Source organism: Protopterus annectens, chromosome 14.part0 (assembly GCF_019279795.1).
Source record: "Protopterus annectens isolate FY-2018-M chromosome 14.part0, PAN1.0, whole genome shotgun sequence".
Classification (NCBI taxonomy): Eukaryota; Metazoa; Chordata; order Ceratodontiformes; family Protopteridae; genus Protopterus; species Protopterus annectens.
Genome location: NC_056748.1, coordinates 1108263012 through 1108288141, shown reverse-complemented (window position 1 = coordinate 1108288141; position 25130 = coordinate 1108263012). Strand labels below are relative to the sequence as shown.

Below are 25130 nucleotides of genomic sequence, written 5' to 3'. Positions count from 1 at the left end.
AACACCAATTTTCAGACATTACAACAGCAAAATGAAAATATTTTAAAATTACTATAAAGTAAGATGGGCACTTTTAAATGCAACAGATGTAGGTTTTAAGGAGATTTATGAAAGTAATACTGTACTTTGTTCCAATACTGGGAAAAGTATATACCTTCACGTAGATTTAGTTGTGGTTCCACATATTTAGTGTATACAACATTACGTGATGGATGCAGTTTCTTTTACATAAGCAAAACCAAAAGGAAGCTGTGTAAGAGAATTTTAGAACATCTGTATTGGACAAAAATAAAGGATTACTTAGGCATTCACAACAATGCATCTACAATTATACATTTGTCGTTTTAGATTATATTAAATATGATGCCATGGAGTGGAGAATGATAGGAATTTTTTTCTGAACTTAAATAGCAAAAATTGGAAGCTTGTCATGAGCAATGCTTGAATATAGCCATCAGCTTTTAAGCAGCCATCAGCTTTTAAATTGTATTAAAAAGTTCCAGAGGTGTATAGTTTTGTCACAAGATGCATCACATAAAGTTAAGAATTTAGTGAGCAGGATTTATTGGGAAAAATGCTTTCTTGTTGTTTTGTGGCCATTATATAGTACAGGATGAAGAAGAATTACTAAAGGAGTACAAATGGTACATAGATATAAAGTGAGGGACAGAATGAGGAGAGGCTGGATACAGAGTATGTGATGCACAGTAAAATAAGGTGCTGAAGTTATAGTAAAACAAGAGTGACAAAGTGGATTTGGTAGTAGGATGGTAGTTTGTTTTAATGAAGATGCGTAAGATTTCCTAGTGCTAGGCCTCCTGGCCTCACGAAGAACCTCAACCACCTGTTGAGATAGATTTATACTATGAGCCAGGCCGCCAAATGCAGAGTCTGAAGATGAGGATGTCGAAATTCTCTCTCTTCTTGAACCAAGAGATCTGGTATCTGGGGAAGATGCCAAGGCTGAGACTGGACGGGACTGCGAAGAAGTGGATACCAATGCTGTCTGGGCCAGACTGGAGCTATGATAATGGCCTTTGGTTTTTTGTCCCTCATCTTCAACAGCACTCTGGGAAGAAGAGGCAAAGGAGGGAAGGCATAAATTGAAAGCTGTGTCCAGGGGAAGGACAGAGCATCCACTCTCTAGGCTTTGTCGTGATGTTCCCTCATGCAAAAGATTGGAAGAAGAAGATGGTTGTTCGGAAATGAGAAGAGATCCACCTGGGGAGAACCCCAACCGTGGATGATGCGATAGAAGATGGTCTTGTTCAGTTGCCACTCATGAGGATCCAGAGCCTGCTTGCTCAACCGATCTGCCAAGGTGTTGAGTCTGCCTGGAAGAAACTGAGCTATCAGATGTAGGCCCATGGAAGCTGCTATGGACCACAGAATCATGCTTTGTCTGCAGAGCGAGTAAGAGTGAGTCCCTCCCTGCTTGTTGATGTACCACATGATTGTGGTGTTGTCTGTCCTGACCAGAAGAGTTCCAGGACAGAGAAGATGCTTGAAAGCCAGCAAGGCCTGCTGGACTGCTATCAATTCTTTCAGATTTATGTGCAGGTGAATATGTTGATTGCTCCAAGTCCTCTGTATGCATCTGCCATCTAGATGCACTCCACAAGCATAGTCCGAGGCATCTGTGGGGAGAGTCATGCTTGTAGGAGGTGGTTGAAAAGGCAGGCCTTTGTTCTGTGAACAAACTATCGCCCACCAAAGAAACTCTGTCTGCAGACAGGGAATCAGAGGAAGTATCAAGTCTAAATCCTGTGTGTGTGTTGACACCAAAGGTTCTAGAGGTACCATTGTATTTTCCTCATATGCAGTTTGGCATATGGAATCATCAGAATACATGAAGCCATGAATCCCAGGGCTTGCAGGAATTGCCTTGCAGAGAGCTGGGTTATGCTTGCCAAATCCTTGAAGTAAGTCGAAAGCTGCATTTCTTTCTTTTGAGGGAGGAATACCATCTGGGTGGCTGTATTCAGACTCGCTCCAAGGAATACAATCTCCCTTGTCTGTACCATTCTTGACTTTCTTTCATTGAGAGTGTAGCCCAAAGAGGTGAGAAGGCTCCTTACAAAATCCAAATCCTTTAGAAGTTGTTCTGGAGAGTTTGCTTGAATGAGGCAATTGTCCAAGTAAGAGTAAATTTGAATGTTTCTCTGCCTGCAAAAAGCAATGACCGTAGCCAGGCATTTTGTAAAAACTCTGGGAACAGCAGATAAGCCAAGGGCAGTGCAGAGAATTGGTAGTGTTGCTTTCCAGCTCTGAAACGAAGGTACTGCCTGCAACTTTCCCGAATTGGTATGTGCAGATAAACTTCTTTGAGATCCAAAGTCACCAGCCAGGAATACTTGGCCAGCATTGGCAGCAACTGCTGAAGAGTGAGCATTCTGCATTTAGGAATCACCATAAAAGTGTTCAGTATGGACAAGTCCAGAATGGGTGACAGGTGCCCCCTTTTTTGGGAACCAGAAAAAGTCTTTAGTAGAAACCTTGGCTTATCTGAAGTACAGGAAGTGGCTCTATTACTCCCAGGATCAGCAAGGAAGAAATTTGTTTTTCTGCTTCTGCCTTTTGATTTGGAGGAATATCTGGGTATCCTTGGTGAACAGAGAAAGTGTGAAAAGAAAGCTTGTAGCCCTGGTATACTATTTTGAGTACCCATTTGTCGTCTGTGATGGTGGACCAAACGTCTGCAAAACTGGCCAACCTTCCCCCCAAAGGCAACCCTGGGCCAGCAGGGGCAGACAGGGGGAGGGCTGAGTCAAAGAGAATTCTTACTTTGGGAAGGTTGCTTAGAAATCTCAGATTTTGAAGAGGAAGCATGCCATTGTTTAGTCTTATGAGGAGTAGAGGTCTGCCCCCTGAAAGGCCTGTAACTCCTAGACCTAGTGTGTCCCTGTTTACTGGGATCAGGAAAAGTCCAATTCTTATAAGGATAATGCCTCCTAAACCGAGGAGGATGAACATACAGAAAATCTTTACAGTTTGCATAGATTTGGCTTTATCCTCCAATTTTGTCAAGACCTCTTTTGCTTTGTTACCAAAAAGATCGTCCTTATGCAAAGGTACATCCAGTAACTTAGACTTAACATGCTCAGAAACCGATACAGTGGCTGCTGCCCTGCAAGAAGCCTCCAAATTGTCAAAACCACAGTGTAAAGAATGTTTAGTCACAAGAGTGGCAGAATTCAATAAATCTTGCATGTCCTTACTCTCCATCAGGGAAGGAACACTAGCAATTTTAGCCTTAATAGCCTCCAATGTATGCTGCTGAAACTTGAGCATATGAAAAAGACAATTAACAGACCTAAAAGCAAGGGTGGCAGTGGTATAAACATTTTTCCCCGCCTATCCAAGGCCCTAGATTTTCTATCAGAGGGAACAGGATTTTTTGCAACTGTGGCCTTAACATCTTTAGGGCCCTGAGAAATAGTCTCTGGATCAGCAGCAGGATTCCTAAAAAGAAACTGATGAGAATCAGGAACTCTATGCTACCGGTCAGGTTTCCTGGGAGCAGGAAGAACAGAATTAGGAGTCAAATAATTCTCCATGAAAACATCATCAACTACTTCCAACACCGGAGGGATAGCCAGAGGCTTATGCTGTGGTAAATCCATGAACTCCCTAATCCTTTTCTTAGACTGAGGATAGTCCTGACACTCCCACTTGAAATACTCTCTAAGAGTATTCAGAGTATCTCCAAAAGAAAAATCTTCTGGAGGAGAGGCAGAAGGGATAGATTCTTCTGCATCAGAATCCTCAAAACCAGAATAAGGTTGAGAGTCTTCCTCTTCTTCAGCAGAATTGCTGGAAACAGAACCTGAGGGAGACAAAACTTCAGGGGACAATTCTCTAGCTTTCTTAGAAGGAGGAGGATGAGAGCCCCGGATAAGAGTCAAAAGATCACTAGCCATTCTAATTATCTATACTAAGGAATGTGAGGGTAGGCCTGCACCTGCTTTTGAGTAAATTTGCATCTGAAAGTTCTGCTAGAAAGCCGAAGGGAGTCGGGAGGCCTAGCCACAGTGGTAGTCTGAACCAAGGTCGCCGGTCTGGGTCTGGTCTCAGGCCGAAGAAAAGAGGCCACAGAAACCAGAGCCTGCTTGGCGGCTCCGGATCCATCGAAGGTAGTGACTGGCAGAAGGTCAGAAGACGAAGTGGAAGCCTGCGGCATGGAGGACTCAGAAAGGGTATCAGTAGAGACCTGCGGCTGAACATCCGTGGACTGCAGGGACTGCGAAAGCGCCTCACTGAGAACTGCTGGGCCGACAACCAACTTAACTGGAATGTCGTTGGCCAACCTGACCCTAGGCCTGTCGTGATCTTTAATTCTTGAGCTTCTTAGGAACATCGGAAGTTGGGAGACCAGAAGACGCCATACTGATGAACCTAGGCCAAACTCCGAAATGCTTATATAAAATTTTACTTCTACGGCGTATGGTACGCGGATTAAAAGAAGCACAGAGATCACAATTAGGGACGTCGTGCTCAAGGCCTAAGCAAGTGATACAGTAAGAAAGAAAATCACTGTGCGGAATCTGTTTTCCACAGGCAAGACAGCTATTAACTTTCTCTGACATTCGTTAAAGCAAGAAAAGAGGGTGCCCAACGGGGTACTTAGCTGAGGATGTCTTCATCTGAAGTAGTTGGAATACAAAAGAAGGCAATCGGCTGACCAGCACTCATGTGAATTGCTTCTGCTTCGGGCTCTGTGCCAAGAAAGACTGAGCAAATGGTGTTGGCTGCCTTCCTTTATACCCGATGTCCTGACGACGGGTTTACAGCCGAAGGTAGCCGACATCATATACCAAGGCTTTGGTATTCTTGCTGACTGTGGGCTACCGGGAGCCGAACAACCCATTTTGTAAGGACTGCAACAGTGAAACACAATGAACATCATCTCTAATTTAAAAGCAGAACTTTTGAATGCAACTTTAATTTCTGAACTGGTGTCTAGGGGCCCCTCTGTTACACAGATTCTCAAGCAGTGGGACTACAGATGCAAATTAATGCATGAGGTATCTAGGATGTTTCATGTACAAAAGTTCTCCTCCAAAAAGGAGGAGTTTTCCTTTAATGGACAGAAGGAAAACCCAAGAAAAAAAAGTCAGGGATCAAAAAAAGAAACAGCAGGAGGATAATTCTTTAAAACCAAACAAGAGGGGTTCCCTTCTGAAAAAGGATGAATACCCTGCAAAGGAATGGCTATGCCAAGTCAAAGAGCACCCCCCCCCCCCTCGTGCCTCCTTCTGGTCTAATTTCCTCAGTCTCTCTCTCATTCTTGCTGTCTGGCTGCAAGTAATCTCAGACAAATAAGTTCTGAGAATAATGCAAAGGGAATTCACTTGGCAGTGTACAGAAAATCCTCTCTCATTCGGGGGAATTCCCCCACACCCACCAGACCAGACAAAGACATTTCTTCCAGTGCTCCATCACATGGTTGAAACAGGTGTCAAAGAACCAGAGCCTGTGATACACAAAGGCAAAGGATTTTACTCCAGAATCTTTTTGGTACCAAAAAGGGGGCACTCCTGGAGACCCTTCCTAGATTTGTCCTTCTAAACACCTTTATAAAAAAAGCTCCTAAATTCAAAATGTTCACCTTACAGTGTATCCTGGTGTTGCTTCCAGACCACTGTTTCATGGTCACTCTAGATCTCACGAATGCTTGCCATATTCCTATTGCTCTCAGTTTCATGAACTTTCATATTTGCTGTGTCTGGCTTACACTGTCAGTTTTCTGCATTACCCTCTGGGCTATCTACTGTACAGTGGGTTTACAAAGTGTTAGGACCCATGCCTACTGCAGAACCCTAGGCATCCACATTCATTCTGATGACTTGCTAATTTATGCAAATTTTGCATGCAGGTGCATGGCACCTTTAGACAAGGTCACATCCCTCTTTTCCCACCTGGGCTTCAAATGCCTTGCTTACATCCTCTCAATGAACTGTTTTCCTGGGTTATTGGACATGAATGGAAAGGATGGCCTTCCTGCCAGAAAGAATTCTGTCTCAGCAGGCCATTTTCTTGGATTGCTCTCTTCCAGACATAGCCTCAGCAAAAGAGCTTCTCAAAATTCCAGGCCTCATTATACCACTAGCAAGCCATACAAGAAAAGGTAAATGGTGCTTGAAATGTTAGACCAAACACCTTCATCCCTTGAATTTTCAGGCAATGGTACTGGGATTTGTGAAATAGGAATTGCTGGAGGGATCAACTGCCTCTGAATCCAGGACACCTTTTCTCTCTTCAGACCCCAGTTCAATCTGTCCAGATGGATTCTTCAGATTTTGCGTTGGAAGCAGTGCCTATGGAAGTTCAAGTAGAAGGCTTGTGGGGTCCGCAGGACAAGCTGCAACAAAAATGTAAGAGTTGTTTGCAGTGATTCATACCTTAAATAAATTTCACCACTTCTGGACTTGGGTCCTATTCTAGAGACCACAGACAACACTACCGTGATGTGGTACCTGAACAAGCAAGGGGTTACAAAGGCATACAGTCTTTGTGGCTGAGGATGAATGGGCTAGTATCAAATTTCTTCAGCCAGCAGTATGGTGAGCTTTCAGGAAACAATCTGAGAATGGCAGCTCCCAGTCAGTAAGTGCATAGTAGCTACAGCATAAAATGACTGTAGAAAATCCATTTAATGACTGACAGTAGGTTCTGAGACAGCAAATATGGATGACGGCCCATCAGTTGAATGTTATTTCTAACCTGGAGAAGGAGATAGACAAACCTGTAATTTGGCAGGTGGCAGATTACAGCTCCTTCTGGAATTCCACTTGTATCGACAGGAAGGTGCTCTTCTTTAGTTTTCCAGCCACTGAAATCACCTGTATGTAATAAAAGCAAACATGTTTACTTAACAGACTGCAGCAACATCCAGAATATTTCAGTAATTTGCAGTGACATGCAAAAATAAAAGTTTAGCATAGCAGAATAAGTCTAACAGCTGCAAATTAGCTTTATCCTGTAGTTCTGGCTTGGACTTCAACATCCCAGGTTTACCTCTCACTAACTGTGAGCAAGCCACTTAAATGGCCAGTCAGCCTAAGCTGCTCCTAAAAAAGAGGAACATGTGCTTTGTGGATTTACCTGGTTAAGATGGCCCCTAATTTTACCCTGTCCACATTTTTCTGCTTTGTTTAATTTAACCAACACCTCCATTTTTGTATGTGGGGGGAGGGGGTCGTGTGCTTACAGTTTAAAGTGCAGGCGGCTGCTTTTAAAGCAGTGTTCTTTACCTGCTACCAAAACTAAGGAAGTACAGCTGTGTAAACTGCACTTACTATAAGAACAAAAGTTCAAAATCACTGCTGCTTAGCTTACACTACTGCAGTTATATACTGCCTAGGATATAACTACTGTCCAGAAGTCTCTGGCTCCCTACACGTGTCCAGGCTGCTCTGCTTGCCCCCCAAGGGGCAAACAGCTTACTCATCCTGGAGCCCATAAACTTTAGCTCAAAAGGGTATACACAAAAAGAGAGGATGGGGGAGGTGTGGCTACTGCAGTAGTGAGAAATTCATAAGTTTACTATGTTCATCAGTATCTCTGCAACACATGAATATTAAAAAAAATAGAAAGAGAGTATGTGTCTGTTTCTGTCTGCATGTGTGAGTATTTAGGTGCTTGCGTGCATGAAAGAGGAAGCGTGTGTGTATGTGAGTGAGATCGATCGAGCAGTGGATGAAAATGTATGCGTACCTCTCAACCTCTTAGCTCAAGAAATCTAGATAAAGCCTAAAATAATGGGGGGAGGGCCAAAGGCTTAAAAATAAGGTAACATTTTAAATATTGCTCTTATAAAATTAAAAAGCTGCTGTAACATGATTTATGTTAACATGCATTCTCGGATGGATATGAAGTCCATACCGCTCACCTGGTCCCGTTTTTCGGGGACACTCTTAATTTAAATTGACATTTTAGCTCTGCTTTCCTTAATCCTAACTAAACCGGTGGCCTTTTGAAGAAAAGGTGGTGAATTATACTTAACAACAATAAATAGAGTTACAGACTTTTTGCTTCAGAAAATGTATATTTATTTACATTCTCTTATTCTGTCAATGTTGCAGATTAATATTACTAATATTTTAGTGTCACAGATTACTTCTGGATTTGCCTGTGATTAGTTGAGAGTTATGATAAAGTCTAAAACTTAGATTTAACTCATTATTTAGTGACTTCAACCGCAAATGATTTTCCAGCGTATAATACAGCAAGTTTGAAAAGTACAGTTTTGTACCTACCATAAATGTAGATGTCCGATAGGTATGCATCTGCAGTCCTAACATATGGGTTGTCCTGCCTCAGGCAGCCCTTCGGTCGGCCGGATTCCAAAGTCTGGGTCTGGCCTCGGCTGATGTCGCACTTCACCCGACGTCATAGCTGCTGTTTGTTGGGTATAAAGGCATCAGCCAACGCCATTTTCCTCAGTGTTTCTTGCCCCAGATGCCAGGTGCCCTCTAGGAAGGCTAAATTTGGATAAATGCAAATAATTCCAAAGAGTAGAGAGCAAACAATAGGAAAATATATATATATATATACATATATATATATATATATATATATATATATATATATATATATATATATACATATATACAAACAAATACACCATAATAGATTCCTCCAGCTAGCTAAAATGAGTAAATACCCTAGGAATACCACAGAGGGGAAGGAGGGTGGGTAATCCTGACTGCAGATGCATACCTATCGGACATCTACATTTATGGTAGGTACAAAACTGTACTATGTCCTTCAAGGATGCATCTGCAGTCCTAACATATGGGTAGAATACCATAGCCAAACTGGGGGAGGAGGCACTAAGATAGAGATGGTGTAGTTAAGATCTCTTGCAAAACAGCAGTTGCAAAACCTGCTCGGGATCTAGAGTATAAGGGTAGATTATAATGCTTGGCAAATGTATGCACGGAGCTCCAAGTAGCAGCTTCTAAAATGTCTTTGGTAGCCACTCCTCGTAGGAAAGCTGTAGTGGTGGCTGTAGTTCTTGTGGAATGAGGTCTGATATTATCAGGAATTGTCTTTCCATGAAAAGAATAGCAAAATCGAATGCAATTTCCTATCCATTTTGAGATTGTCTGTTTTGAAATTGCTTTTCCTTGCATTCCTGTTGCATATGCTACCAGAAGCTGGTCAGTTTTTCTGCTGGTCTTAGTTCTGTCCAGATAGTAACGTAATTGTCTGTGTACATCCAAGGTATGTAGCAGTCTTTCCCCCCTGTTCTGTGGGTTGGGGAAGAATGTAGGTAAATTAATCGCTTGGTTCAATGATACTCTGGAGACCACTTTTGGCATAAAGGTAGGGTTAGTTCTCAGAGAGACTCTGTCCTGATGGAAGATAAGGAAGGGTTGTACTGCCATTAATGCCTGTAACTCAGATACCCTTCCTGCTGAAGTAATTGCTAGCAGGAAAGCAGTTTTCCAAGACAAGAATTGTAATTCTGCTGTTGCTGCTGGCTCAAAAGGGGGAAGTGTTAACTTTTCCAGCACAAAGTTGAGATCCCAAGTAGGTAAAGGCGGTTTCCTTGGAGGTTTTACATTTTTGATTCCTCTTAAGAACTGCCTGAGTAGAGGAAGAGAGAAGACAGGAGGATCCATGTTGTATTCTGCTGAAATTGCTGATGCATGAATCTTAATGGAGGAATAAGACAGGCCATTGTGGAACAGCTCTGCTAAATATTCCAGGATGTGTGCTATGTTTGTCAATGAGACATTTTCTCCCTTTGCTGCACTCCAAATGAGGTATCTTTTCCACTTGGCTGAATAAGTCTTCCTTGTGGAGGGTCGGCGTGCCTCCAGGATGATGTCCTTAACCCTCTGAGATAAACCTGGGTTATTTTGTTTTATGCAATATTCCAGGCAGCTAGCTGCAGTGTTTTCAAGTTTGGATGTAGGATCTTGTAGTTGTCCTGTGTTAGTAGTAAGGGGCATAGAGGTAGAGGCCATGCGTGTGTCCGAGACATGCTCCTCAGTAGCGGGTACCAATGTTGCCTCGGCCAGTCTGGAGCTATCAGAATTACCCTTGGCTGATCCTCCCTGATCTTCAGTAGAACTTTGTACATCAAGGGTAGAGGTGGAAATGCATATGCTATCAGGTTTTTCCAGCTGAAGGAAAGGGAGTCCACCCTCCAAGCAAGTGGGTGGTATGCTCTTGTGCAGAATTTCTTCAATTGGTGGTTGTGTGGGGAGGCGAACAGGTCTATCTGTGGTAGTCCCCATTTCTTTGTTATGGCTTTGAAGACATCTGGATGCAGCATCCATTCGTGAGCATCCGTGATAGTTCTGCTTAAGGTGTCTGCTAAAGAGTTTTCTTTTCCTGGTACAAATCTGGCCTGAAGTTGAATGCTGAGATTCAGGGCCACATTCCACAGTTCCATTGCCATCCGGCATAGAGGATATGAATGTGTACCTCCCTGTTTGTTGATGTACCACATGACTGTGGTATTGTCCGTCCTTATCAGCAGATGACCCTGTTGAAGGAGTGGTCTGAATGCCTGGATCGCATGTTTCACTGCCAGCATCTCCTTTAGATTTATGTGTAGATTCAGCTGGTCTTGGGTCCATCGGCCTTGTATACATTTGTCCACCATGTGTGCCCCCCATCCTAGGTCTGAGGCGTCCGTGGTGATGGTTTGGCTTGGATGAGGTTTGTGGAAAGGCAATCCTCTGTTCAACCGACAGGCCTGAGCCCACCACAGGAATTCTTGCTTCAGGCATGGGATTATTGGAATCTGGGCTTCTAGACTGTGCTTGTGTTGAGACCATACATTCCTTCGGTACCATTGCAACTTCCTCATATGCAATCTGGCATGCGGAACCAATATTATGCAGGATGCCATGTAACCCAGGGCTTGCAGGACTTTCCTTGCAGTAAGCTGAGTTTGTGTTGTTAATGTCATGAAGTAGACTGGTAGTTGCTTTTGTTTTTCTTCTGTGAGAAAAGCCATTTGAGTTGATGTATCCAGTTCTGCACCCAAGAATGTTATCCTTTGGGATGGTACTAGTCTTGACTTTTGCATGTTGACTGTGTATCCCAAGGCTTGCAACAGTTGTATGACATTTTTCAAATCTTTTGTTAATTTTTCCTTGTTGTCCGCTTGTATTAGGCAGTCGTCCAGGTATGGGTAAATTTGAATTCCCTGAAGCCTGCAATGAGCAATTACTGATGCCAGGCATTTCGTGAATACTCTGGGCACAGTAGATAAGCCAAAGGGCAATGCTGAGAATTGATAATGCTCTGATCCTGCAAGAAATCTGAGTTGTCTTCTGCAATCTGGTCGTATAGGGACGTGCAGGTATGCCTCCTTGAGATCTAGAGTCACCAGCCAAGACTCCTTGCCCAGCATGGGAAGAAGTTGCTGGAGGGTCAGCATTTTGAGTTTTGGCACAATGAGGTATGTGTTCAGTGTGGACAAGTCGAGAATAGGTCTCCATTGATTTTCTTTTCTTGGTACAAGGAAAAGCCTGGAGTAAAATCCTTGGCCTTGCTCCATAGGCAGTACCTTTTCTATAGCTCTCATCCTTAGTAAGTTGTTGATTTGTCTTAGAGCGTCTGTTTTTTGGCTTGGTGGTAGGTTTGGCATTCCTCTCTTTTTTGGTAGAGTGTGGAAGTGAAACCTGTAGCCCTTGTCTATTGTTTGTAATGTCCATTTGTCTCCTGTGATGTAATGCCAGTTGTCGGAAAATAAGGCTAGCTTTCCGCCCAAGGGTGCTTCCAGTTGTTCCCTGGTAGGCGGAACCAGAGCCAAGTCATTGAGTCTGCCCTGTGGAAGTGGTTGTAGTTGAATCTGTGGCAGTACTTCTCTGGTTGGTAGGTTGCCACTGACGTCCCCTGTAGGCACCCCTAGATTGACCTCTGCCTCTTGGGCATCTATTTCTGCCTCTCTGTGCTCTGGAGTTGTCTGGAAAGGACCAATTCTTCGAAGGCCAACTTCTGCTAAACCTCGGAGGTTGGACCTGTAAGAAATCCTTGACTGTTTGGAGAGATTTTGCTTTTTCTTCCACCTTCTTTAGAACCTCCTGTGCAGGGGAGCCAAACAAACTTTGTTTCTCCATGGGAGCATCTAGGAGTTTTGACTTAACATGGTCTGATAAGGATTGTTCTTTTAACCAGGCATGCCTTCGAATCACTGTTCCAGTCATAGCTGATCTAAAGGAAGCCTCCAGTGCATCATAGCCACATTTTAAAAAATGGTTACTGACCTGCTGAGAGTTATGTACCAAATCCTGAAGGGACTTGCGGTCTATAGGTTCAGGAGAGGACAGTTTTTTTACTTAGCTGGTCTAACAAAAATTTCTGGTACTGAATCATGTGAAATTGACAGATTAAGGCCCTGGCCGAAAGAGTAGCAGAAGTATAAACCTTTTTACCCCATCTCTCTAATGCTCTAGATTCCCTTTCAGAGGGAAGAGGGTTTTTGGCAGAGGCAGCTGCCACACCTTTAGGGCCCTGTGAAATGGTTTCAGAGTCTGCAACAGGAGCCTTATACAAATGGTAGTGTGTGTCCGGAACCCTATAATATCTGTCAGGCTTGGCAGGGGCCGGAGGAAGAGAATCAGGGGCAGTACAGGCATCACGCAGCCCCACGTGCAGGGGTAGATATGTCTAAGGGAATAGTGTCTGACAAATCCTGGGTGCCTGTTTCTGTAGCCGTAAATTCAGTAGCAGATTCAGGCATGCTGTGTGGGGCCTCGGCTATCGGAGGCATGCTTTCGGCCGAAGGAAGAACCGAGGGCTCGGTTTCAGACGAAACCGAAACACTCGCGGTTGGCCTAACCACGGTTTCAGCCAAAACCGCGGACCGCGAGTGTCGGTCCTTTTCCTTCCGCTTTTTAACTAATTGTGTAGTCGGAGTCTCTGACGACATTTTGTATGCAAAAGCGGGACCAAAAAACTCCTACGCGTCCGTCGGTTGAAGGAAGCACAGGCTAGACAAGCTGATACGTCGTGGTCTGGGCCTAAGCAAGGAAGGCAGTAAGAGTGGAAATCCTTATGAGGTATTTGTTTCCCACAAGTTAAACAATTATTTACTTTGTCTGACATCGGCTGAGGCAAGAAAGAGTCCCCAACGGGGTACTTAGCTTTTTAGAAGTCTTCGGTAGTAAAAATCTCTGGATCTGACCGACCGGCACTTGCGAACAGCTTCTGCTTCGGGCACCGCGCGGCAAGAAAGACTGAGGAAAATGGTGTCAGCTGATGCCTTTATACCCAACAAACAGCAGCTATGACGTCGGGTGAAGTGCGACATCAGCCGAGGCCAGACCCAGACTTTGGAATCCGGCCGACCGAAGGGCTGCCTGAGGCAGGACAACCCATATGTTAGGACTGCAGATGCATCCTTGAAGGACATCAGGAGGAGGAGCTATTGTACATCAAAATTATTAACATTTATATATATACATACATATATATATATATATATATATATATATTTACATATATACATATATATATATATATATATATATATACATATATATATATATATATATACACACACACACACATGGGAGGGCTACAGAATCCTGAAAGCACAAAATCCTGAAAACACACACAATACCAACACTTACTATATTCCAACACAAGTACATACAGAAACAAATAAAATGCAAACAAAATTACTATTCTCTAAGTATAAGCAGGGGGGCAAGCCTCCCTCTGCCCCCCACACCCCCTGCTACTTAAATATATCATCTCCAAGATTGCACTTAATGTAGTGAAGTGCAATCTCGGAGTTGATATATTTAAATGGCAGGGGATGTGGTTGGCGCAGCCCGCCACATGGGGGGTGCAGGGAGGCTTGTCCCCCTGCATATAGTTGAAGGGTAATATGTTTCTGTATGTACTTGTGCTGGAATATAATAAGTGTTGGTATCCTGTGTAATTTCAGGATTTTGAACTTTCAGGATTCTGTAGCGATCCCATATATACATATATATATATATATATATATACACACATATATATATATTTTTTTAAGATACATATATAGGTTTACTTTGTATTATCGAAATATCACTTACCCGAAAATCACATCCACAAGATTATTTCGCTGAAAACTATTTTAATGAAAACCTGAATCACAGGAGTTTTACTCCAGGAAACAAACCACTTGGCCACCACAAAAAAAGGAAACAAACCAAACCCACCCAAATAAATATACCAAACTCCAAGATTGCACTATAGTGGGGAAAAGGGCAAAGTTTACCACGGTGAGAATTGAGGTTCCTTGATTACTGGCCCAGGGGTGGAGGTTTGTCGCATACTGGTTGGCAGTGGTGGGATCACCACATCACATATTGGTGAACAGTGGTGTGCATATCGAACTTCTGTAGCCTGTAAGCAGTTGTCACTAAAGAAGGTGTTTGTACTCTCAACACCATCTCTGGTTTAAACAGCAAATCATGCTGGGTGCACAATTGAATAACTGCAGTCGTAATTGCTCTCTGCCTTTGAGTTAAGGATGCCATACAGCACGGAAACTACCCTACCCTTCTACTCTCCCTACAAACAGCAGTGAATAGTACACACTTGCTTGCATTCCTTAACGGTTAGTGGAAATGTGCGGTCCACTAATACATATTCTGAACTACACATGACCTGAAGATTACCAACGGTGGTCAACACTACTGCATTAGTTACTACACAGTCTTTCTTAATGTGCTGGGCAATTATCGAACCACATTTAACAGTGAAGAGTGAAGCATTTATATCGCTTAATGACACCAGAGATTTTATACTGGAAGACCTTTCCTTGTGTCTGACACTCCTCACCGTCTGCTTCAATGCATCAGTATTGGGTAATGTGTTAACCACATCCGCAGAGGTTGTTGCTAATGCCTCGGACACAATCTTACAGGGATCCTCTAATATGCTTGCAACCCTTCTTTTAATGGCTGTACGAACCCTTAAACCTTCACAAGTGCTGGGATTGGGAGCGTTGAAATTTGTGCGTGTCTTCAACAGTTTCTTACCATTGCTGCAGGGGTCTGTGACACACCTCCCTTTACATTTATCTGTCTGCTTTGAACAACACCACCAATATTTACGGGTATCAGTATGTTTCTTAAGATAGTACTGATAACCAGCAACTACTAACATTTTTTTCCCTTTCTAACTTAGCTCAGTGGTGTATATGTCACCTATAGTTCGGAGTGAATGCATAGTGGTACTGGAGGAGCTCATTTTACCTTATCTATCTTATACCTAGGAAAGGGAGACAAAGCCAATATTACCATTTGGTCTGTATGTATAAATACGAACAATGATACTAACAAGTGTGTATTTGCAGTAAGCTTACCAACAAGCCGAGTCTGGGGAATATGGTAGAATTTCCTGAACCGCCACAGTAGGGATATCCTAAAGTCGAATGTTGGGATTCCCAGAAGTGTACTACCAAATTTGAATATGCAATGTTATGACATCATCACCAGGAATATGTCAAACACTTAAAGACAAATTGTACTTTATGTTCGGGTATCTGTTTTCGATGTTATAACTCAGTCTGTATTATTTGTTCGGTTATATGTATTTCAACACAATACATTCGGGTTAAGCACATTCGGTTAAACAATAGTAAACCTGTATTCCCACATAGGCTCATTCCTCTCAAGCAACGTTTCTCAAGGGGCACTTGAAAAACTAGCTTGAGTCTTTGGGGGGGGGGTGATGAAAGGAGGTACTGCCAGCACAGCTAGCTGAATTTTGTAAATAATTATACGTCATTTGTGAATATCAAACTAATTTATACAAGATACTTGTGTTACAAATGTATTAGAACTGTATGTCATGTGTATATCAAACTGATTTGTACAGATGTTTGTGTTGAAAAGGTACAGTATTTGTAAAGTGCTTGTGTTTGACATGTATCCACAGTGTGCCCTACCGGAGAGAACAGAAATGTACATGAACTATTGTAACTGTTTAAATGTATATGTTTTTAACAGGGGAAACTGGAAGGTTAACCTCAGTCTAGCAAACTTTAAAATACATCTTAAATTAAATAACTTTATGGGCTAGATCATAAAGATGCTATCTCACAGGTTTCAATCCAGCCAGAGACACAAAGTCTGTACTAGGAAGCTTTCTGTATTGTCTTTGGGGTGAACTAATTACTACTCTGGAAGTGTGGAGGTATGAAATTGTTTTAGGACGTCCAGCACCTGCCACAGATCTGAGCAAAAGCCTTGTGTGTGTGTACTTTTACAGGTCGGTGCTAAATCCTGCCAGCTTCCAGCAATGGGGGCTTGCATGGGAACTAGAAGTCAGATGACCAGAAGGAACATAATTCTGCAAGCTACCCCAGAAGTACTTATTTATTTTATTTATTTTACATTTGGTTACTGGGAAGGTCAGACTGGACGTGTCCTTTTTCAGAGGAGGCCCAGGGGAAAAAAGATCCACATAGAACACAAATTTTTTGCATTTTACAGGTACAAAAGCTTGACACTATACATTTTACATCAAATAAAAACCTGGACAACAACAGAACAACAATAACAGAATTGCAATAACAGAAGTAATATTTTAGATATTCCCCCGGATTCTGCAAGCCTTGCACAGCATGCTTTATCAGTGCAGAAGCTCTAGCAGGAAATATGTCTGCCATGCAATCCAGAAATAGTCTGCAGGGGCGTGCAAGAGCGCTCCTGCACTAGTCCTGCACGGACTCAGCCCCTGTATGCAAATTACCCCATTTGCAATCCAGGAAGCTGGAAACCGGCTGCGCAGGACTAGTGTAATCTGCAGAAATGTATTTGGTTAGTAACAGAGTACATTTCTGCAAATTCCAAAACGGAGCTGTGACAGCTCAAAATAAAGGGTGCATATCAGTCAGGAAGCATGCCAATGGCCAAGTATAAGGCCACTGGCATTGAAAATGGTGTAAAAAATAAAAAAAAAGTCAACGTTTTAATTTTGTTTTAGCCAATCTCAGCAGTTTAAGCGTAGGGCAGCGGCCTGCAAATGAGATTGGGGGGGGGGGGGATAAAAAACTAACCTAAAATAAGCATTCTAACTAAAATCACTATTCTGCCATAATACTCAATGGCAAGGCAGAAGACAACATGGCCAGTGAGTAGTGGTTGCTAAGGAGGGAGGCTCAGTGTGAGACATGTAACCAAGCATTAGCAGGCAATCCTATGCAAATGAGGTGAATGATAGTGAATCCCAGATTTCCCCAGCATGCTAGTCAGCTCCCAACAGTGTAAGAGCAGGAATAGCTTAGTGCAAGCCTAGGAGTTAGCTTGACATCATAAGGGGGTGTGTCAGGCATATTGTAAGCGGATTGAAGCCCTGTGGCTCGGGTTTGCTCCTAGCTTAGCAGAGCTAAGCAAGGGGGTGTGTCTGAGGCTGCCTAGCACTCATTACATTGCCTAAGCGGGTGTCCGCACCGGGTTTTAAAGAAAAAAAAAGTTAAACCAGGAAATAGCAGCTCTGTGCACATCTGAGCACTCTGCTTGCATGGCACGCTCCCCCAGCTTAAACAGGAAGGCAATGGGAAGAGAAAACAACAGTAGGAAGGTAATCTAGGAGAACTAGCATAGCTGGCAGGTGAAATGTATCAGAATCAGCTAATTACACAGGCAGACCAGCCCAGCACACTACTATAAACCATGCAAACACCTTTCCCTCTGGTTTTTCCCATACTCGACACCACCAGTGTATACAAGCAGGGAACTTTTAACAAACAAAACTACAAAATAATAGGGGCCACAGCAGGCATCATACATGTGCAAGATGCTGAGGGTGGTGAGGATGTGAATGCTGTTGACCAACCCACAGTGTGGAGAAGGAGAAGGGTGTACAGACCCAGGGTAACCTACCAGGGGCTACATGAGCTGGAGACAGTGGAGTGCTATAGGGTGGACACGGACCTCCTACAGCAAATTTTTGAGCTGTGCTGGCCACGCCTGACGCACAGAACTGACAGAGGGGAACCCATCCCATTGGATACAAAGGTATGTGTAGGCCTAGGAACCACAGTCTAGGCCACAGGTACCTCCCAAAGCTCAACTGGGGATATCATGGGGATCTCACAGGCATCAGCATCCAGATTATTCCACCAGTTCCTGGATGCCATGTCAGCACATGCCGGTGAGCATATATATTTCCTCAACACCCGTGAGGTGCTGGCCAGCAATATGCGTCTCTTCCACCAAATAGCAGAATACCCTGAGGTAGTGAGTGCTATAGACTGCACACACATGTGCATCAAAGCACCACCTGTTGATCAGGGTAGGGTCTACATCAACCGCAAGGGCTTCCCCTCCATCAACTGCCAGGTCATGTGCGATGCCCAGGGCATTATAATGGATGTGTGTGCTGGCTGCCCTGGAAGCTATCACGATTCTCACATCTGGCATCTGACGCAGCTGTACCAGAGATTTGCCAATGGGGACATCCCTTACAGTCACCTAGTAGGGGACGCTGGTTATGCACTAGAGCCGTGGCTGATGACACCCATCAGAAATGCACAAACACACCCAAACAAAAACGCCATAATGAGGCATATGCACAGACCAGACATACTATAGAGCATGTGTCTGGGATGCTCAAGTCACGGTTCTGGTGCCTGAACACAACTGGTGGAGCCTTGCAGTACTCACCAGTTACACGTACTCAAATTGTTATGGTATGTGCCATGCTACACAATATGATCCTGCGGAAACAGCTGCAGCAGGAACAGCATGGGGCAGGACCACACAACCCTCCACCAATGCAAAGGCCTGCACAGGCACAGAGTGACTTGGAGGAGGAACAACCTGAGCCTGCCCTAGTAGGCAGATGGAGGTGTGCCCAGTATGTTCTGGCCTTGGCAAAGAGGCAACGCATAGCACATACACTGACACAGTAGGGACCCAGGGAATGCCGCCCCTCTCTGACTCGCACAAACAGTAAAAGGGATGCCAAAAGTACAGTTTTGTACGTACCATAAATGTAGACGTTCGAGTGTTCACACTGCTGCAGTCATTACACTTGGGTTATCCTGCCGTCAGGTGGTCCCGCAGTCGGCCAGAGTTCCAATGTCTTGGTCCGGCGTCGGTTGCTGTTGCTTCTTCCCTGACGTCAGTGTGCCAGGGGTATATAAAATGCATCCGATGCCATTTTCTTCAGTTTTTCTTGCCCCAGATGTCAGGTGCCCCCAAGTAGGTAGGCAATACATACTGCTAATAAAATATATATATATATATATATATATATATATATATATATATATATATATATATATATATATATTTATAAAATAAAAGCAATACCTTCAGTTACAAGCAAATACATCACAAAGGTTGTATAGGGTAGAAAGGTATAGATAAGTCCAGCTAGGACAGAGGGGATGGAGGGAGGGTAACCTGGACTGCAGCAGTGTGAACACTCAAACATCTACATTTATGGTAGGTACAAAACTGCACTATGTTCATCGTGTTACACTGCTGCAGTCATTACACTTGGGTAGAATCCCAAAGCTAAGGTTGGGTGGCTGGTCTATAAATAGTTAGGATTGGCTAGGAGGCCCTGCAGAACTGCAGTGACAAATCCTGCTCTGGATTTAGAGTAGAGTAAAGAGGAAAGTGGTAATGTTTGGTAAATGTGTGCACTGAACTCCAAGTTGCAGCCTCCAAAATTTCCTTGGTAGGTACTCCTCTTAGAAAGGCTGCTGAAATGGCTGTTGCCCTGGTGGAATGTGGCCTAATGTTATTAGGGACTGATTTTCCATGCTGTGTGTAGCAGTAACGAATACAATGTCCTATCCATTTGGAGATAGTCTGCTTTGAGATAGCCTTGCCCTGTGATCCTGCAGCATATGCTACAAACAGTTGCTCAGTTTTCCTGAAAGCTTTTGTTTTGTCCAAGTAGAAGCGTAGCTGCCTGTGCATGTCCAAAGAGTGCAGAAGTTTCTCCCCTTTATTCTGGGGGTTTGGATAAAAAGTTGGCAAATGGTTGGTTTGGTTAAGAGCCACACTAGATACCACCTTTGGCGTAAAGGTAGGGTTTGTCCTTAAAGAAACCCTGTCCTGATGAAAAATTATAAAAGGTACCACTGCCATTAATGCCTGTAGCTCTGAGACTCTTCGTGCTGAAGTTACTGCCAGGAGCAGAGCTGGTTTCCATGATAAAAATTTTAGATCGGCTGCATTGGCTGGCTCAAAAGGTGGCAGGGTCAGTTTTTCCAAAACAAAATTGAGGTCCCAAGTTGGTGTTGGTGCTCTACGGGGCGGTCTTATGTTTTTAGCCCCTCTGAGGTACTGCTTTAACAAGGGATGAGAGAATAAAGGAGGATCCATGTTGTAATGTGCTGAAATGGCAGCGGCGTGGATCTTAATTGATGAGAAGGATAGTACAGTTTTGTACCTACCATAAATGTAGATGTTCGAGTGTTCACACTGCTGCAGTCATCACACTTGGGTTATCTGCCGTCAGGCGGTCCCGCAGTCGGCCCGAGTTCCAAAGTCTTGGTCCGGCGTCAGTTGCTGTCACTTCTTCCCGGACGTCAGTGCAACAGGGGTATAAAAGAGGCAGCCAATGCCATTTTCTTCAGTTTTTCTTGCCCCAGATGTCAGGTGCCCCAAATAGGAAGGCAATACATAATCCTAAGTAAATTACATAAGTAGAAAACAATAGCTACAGCTGTAAGCAAATACACCATATAGAAATACATCTTAGAGATTGTATAAACAGGGAGCTATAGATAAAACCCAAGTAAGAAGAGGGGAAGGTGGGAGGGTAACCTGGACTGCAGCAGTGTGAACACTCGAACATCTACATTTATGGTAGGTACAAAACTGTACTATGTTCATCGTGTTACACTGCTGCAGTCATCACACTTGGGTTGAATCCCAAAGCTAAGGCTGGGCGGTTGGTACTAAACAGGGTATGGAGAAGCTAGTAGGCCCTGCAAAACTGCAGTGGCAAAGCCAGCTCTGGTTTTTGAGTATAGAGGTAAGTTGTAGTGCTTGGTGAAGGTTTGCACTGAACTCCAAGTTGCAGCTTCCAAAATATCCCTGGTTGGTACCCCTCTGAGGAAGGCTGCTGATGTTGGTGTAGCCCTGGTGGAATGAGGCCTAATGTTACCAGGTACAGGTTTCCCATGGTGTGTGTAGCAGAAATGGATACAATGTCCTATCCATTTTGAAATGGTCTGTTTTGATATAGGCTTTCCTTGAGATCCTGCAGCATAGGATACAAAGAGCTGATCAGATTTTCTGAAAACCTTTGTTTTGTCCAAGTAGAAACGTAATTGCCTGTGAATGTCCAAAGAGTGTAGGAGCCTTTCCCCTTTATTCTGGGGGTTTGGATAAAAGGTGGGTAAATGAATGGTTTGGTTTAGGGCCACACTGGATACCACCTTTGGCATAAAGGAAGGGTTAGTTCGTAAAGAGACTCTGTCTTGATGAAAAATGATGAAAGGCTCCACTGCCATTAGGGCCTGTAGCTCTGAGACTCTTCGTGCTGAAGTTATTGCTAGCAGCAGGGCAGTTTTCCATGATAAAAATTATAAATCAGCTGAATAAGCTGGCTCGAAGGGCGGTAGTGTAAGTTTTTCCAAAACAAAATTGAGGTCCCAAGTTGGTGTTGGTGCTCTTTGGGGCTGTCTTATGTTCTTAGCCCCTCTGAGGTACTGTCTTAATAATGGATGTGAAAAAATAGGAGGATCCGTGTTGTAATAAGCTGAAATAGCTGAAGCATGGATCTTTATAGATGAAAAGGAAAGGCCTTTGTGCAACATCTCAGTTAAATATTGCAGGATCTGAGGAATATTTGGGACAAGAGGATTTTGGCCTTTAGCCTGGTTCCAGGCGCAGAATCTTTTCCATTTGTCTGAGAAGGTTTTCCTGGTGCTTGGTCTCCTGGCCTCCAGAATGACATCCATAACAGCTGTAGAGAGAAGTGTTGACTGGTTGTTTAGATAATCTGCCATGCAGCCAGATTTAAAGTCCTGATCTGGCTGTGTAGAATCTGATTGTTTTGCTGAGTCAGCAGGTGAGGAATTTGAGGTAAAATCCATGGTGGGCCTTGAGCCATGTTCCTTAATATTGGATACCAGTGTTGGCGTGGCCAGTCTGGAGCAATGAGTATCATTTGTGGCCTCTCTAATCTGGCTTTTAGCAGCACCTTTGCCAGAAGAGGCAGTGGAGGAAAGGCATACACTGTTAGTGTTTTCCAACTGAATGAGAGGGCGTCCACTTTCCAAGCTAGTGTGTTGTATGTTCTTGTGCAAAACTTTCGCAGTTGGTAGTTTTGGGGGGAGACAAACAGATCTATGTCTGGGCTCCCCCATTTTTGAGTTATCATTGTGAATACTTGTGGGTCTAGTTTCCACTCGTGAGGATCTATGATATTTCTGCTTAGTTCGTCTGCCAATGTATTTTTCTTTCCTGGCAGGAATTGTTCTTGTAGTTGAACTTGGTAGGTCAGTGCTGTGTTCCACAAGGTCATTGCTTGCTTGCATAGGGGGTAGGAATGTGTGCCCCCTTGTTTGTTTATGTACCACATCACTGTGGTGTTGTCCGTCTTTATTAGAAGTTGTCCTGGATGTAGGAGGTCTTTGAAAGCTGTTAGGGCATTTTGTACAGCTAGCATCTCTTTTTGATTGATGTGGAGATGCATTTGATCTGCAGACCATTTGCCCTGAATACACTGTCCTGCCATGTGTGCTCCCCAGGCGTAATCCGATGCATCTGCTGTCATTGTTTGCCTGGCTGTGGGCAAGGTGAAAGGCTGACCCTTGTTGAGGTGACATGCCTGAGCCCACCATAGAAACTCCTGTTGAAGGCAGGGAATGACTGGTATTATTGTTTCCAAGCTGTGGCTGTGTTGAGTCCATATGCTTTTCAGGTACCATTGTAATTTCCTCATATGCAGTTTGGCATATGGTATTAGTAGTATGCAAGATGCCATGAATCCCAAGGCCTGCAGAATTTTTCTTGCAGGGAGTTGGGTCTTTGTTGCCATGATTTTGAAGTATTGAGTCAGTTGTCCTTGCTTGTCTGGCATGAGATAAGCCATCTGGGACGTTGTATTTAAGCTGGCACCCAGGAATATTATGTCTTGTGAGGGCACTAGTTTTGACTTCTTTTCGTTTACTGTGTACCCTAGGCAGCTTAGTAGGTTTTTTACAAAACGCCAGATGTTTTAAAAGAATGTCTTTGCTGTCTGCTTGAATAAGGCAATCGTCCAGGTATGGATATATTTGGATTCCTCTTTGTCAGCAGTATGCAATTACTGGTGCCAGGCATTTTGTAAAGACCCTGGGCATAGTAGATAAGCCAAAGGGCAGTGCAGAGAATTGGTAATGAGTTGTACTTGCTATAAATCGGAGGTATCTTCTGCAATTTTGTCTGATAGGTACATGCAGGTATGCCTCCTTGAGGTCCAACGTTACTAGCCAAGCCTTCTTGCTCAGCATGGGAAGAAGTTGCTGTAATGTGAGCATCTTGAATTTGGGTACTTCAGGTATGTGTTTAGAATTGAAAGGTCCAGAATGGGTCTCCAGGCATTGTCCTTTCGGGGAACCAGAAAGAGTCTGGAGTAAAATCCTTGTCCTTGCTCCTGTGTAGGAACCTGTTGAATGGCTCTCATGTCCATGAGTGCTGCAATTTGTCTTTGAGCCTCTGCCCATTGATTTGATGGCAGGTTTGGCATTCCTTTTATCCTTGGTAAAGTGTGAAAGTGGCACCTGTATCCTTGAGTTACAATATTTAGGACCCATTTGTCTTTTGTGATGATGTGCCAATTGTCTGCAAAAAGTGCAAGTTTTCCTCCCAAGGGAGCTGCCAAGAGTGATTTGCTTGGCAGTCTGAGGAGTAAGTCATTGTGATTGTCTTCTGATAGTTTGAGACCTGTCTTCTCCTCCTTTCTGGGTTGTGGCACCCCATTGTCGTGGCTTGTAAGAGCCTTGTGGCTGACCTCAACCCCTTGGGCATCTGTATTTGCCCCTCTGTGGTCTGTCAGAAGTTGGAAAGGACCAGTTTTTGGTTGGCCAATTTCTGCTGAAACGAGGGGGTTGAACCTGTAAAAAATCCTTGACCCGTCTGCATAGATTTTGCCCCCCTTTTTTTTTTTTTAAAATTCTTGTCATCCTCTTTGCTGTGGTAAATGCAAAAAAGTCCTAAGCCTTTTCCTTGAAACTGAGTAATCCTGGCCCTGCCATTGAAAATGCTCTCTCATAGCATGCAAGGTTTCCCCAAAAGAAAATTCCTCAGGAGGAGCGGCAGAAGGAATGGATTCTTCTGCATCAGAATCCTCATATGGAGAATAAGGGCCCTCTGGAGGATTTAAATTTTCTGACCCATCCGAGGAGTAGTCAGTGGATACTGGATCAGGGGGCTCTGCTCTGGGCCTTTTCTCTGGAGGGGGTTGAGAGGCCCTGTCTGGGTGAGGTTGGGATCCCCTGATCAAGGAAATAAGATCCTCAGCCAGGCTAAGCATTTGGGAACTAGAAGTAGGCCTGAGTGGGGCTTTAGCAGGCAAGGCCTTAGAAGTTTTAGCTGCTTTAGCCCTGGAAAAAGCCTTGATGGACATAGATGCAGGGGGCCTAGCAGCTCCACGTGCAGGAGTAGATATGTCTAAAGGAATAGTATCTGATAAATCCTGGGTGCCTGCTACAGCAGGAGAAATCTCAGTAGCAGATTCAGCCATGCTGTGCGAGGCCTCGGCTGTCGGAGGTATGCTTTCGGCCGAAGGAAGAACCGAGGGCTCGGTTTCAGCCGAAACCGAGACACTCGCGGTAGGCTTAACCGTGGTTTCGGCCGAAACCGCGGACTGCGAGTGTCGGTCCTTTTCCTTACGCTTTTTAGTTAGTTGCGAAGTCGGAGTCTCCGACGGCATTTTGTAAGCAAAAGCGGGCCCAAAAAACTCCTCCGCAAACTCCGACCGATGTCTAAGCATCCGTCGGTTGAAGGAAGCACAGGCTAGACAAGCTGATACGTCGTGGTCTGGGCCTAAGCAAGGAAGGCAGTAAGAGTGGAAATCCTTATGAGGTATTTGTTTCCCACAAGTTAAACAATTATTTACTTTTTCTGACATCGGCTGAGGCAAGAAAGAGTCCCCAACGGGGTACTTAGCTTTTTTGAAGTCTTCGGTAGTAGTAATCTCTGGAT

At 43.9% G+C, this 25130-nt stretch overlaps 1 protein-coding gene across 1 annotated transcript in view; it reads right to left on the bottom strand.

Annotated features, from left to right (window-relative positions):
* Positions 1 to 25130, bottom strand: part of NCCRP1 (NCCRP1, F-box associated domain containing) — a 427848-nt gene that overhangs the window by 301142 nt on the left and 101576 nt on the right. The window contains exon 3 of the mRNA XM_044056895.1: positions 6746 to 6842. Coding sequence (XP_043912830.1) covers positions 6746 to 6842 — 97 coding nt within the window. The remainder of the gene's footprint in view (positions 1 to 6745; positions 6843 to 25130) is intronic.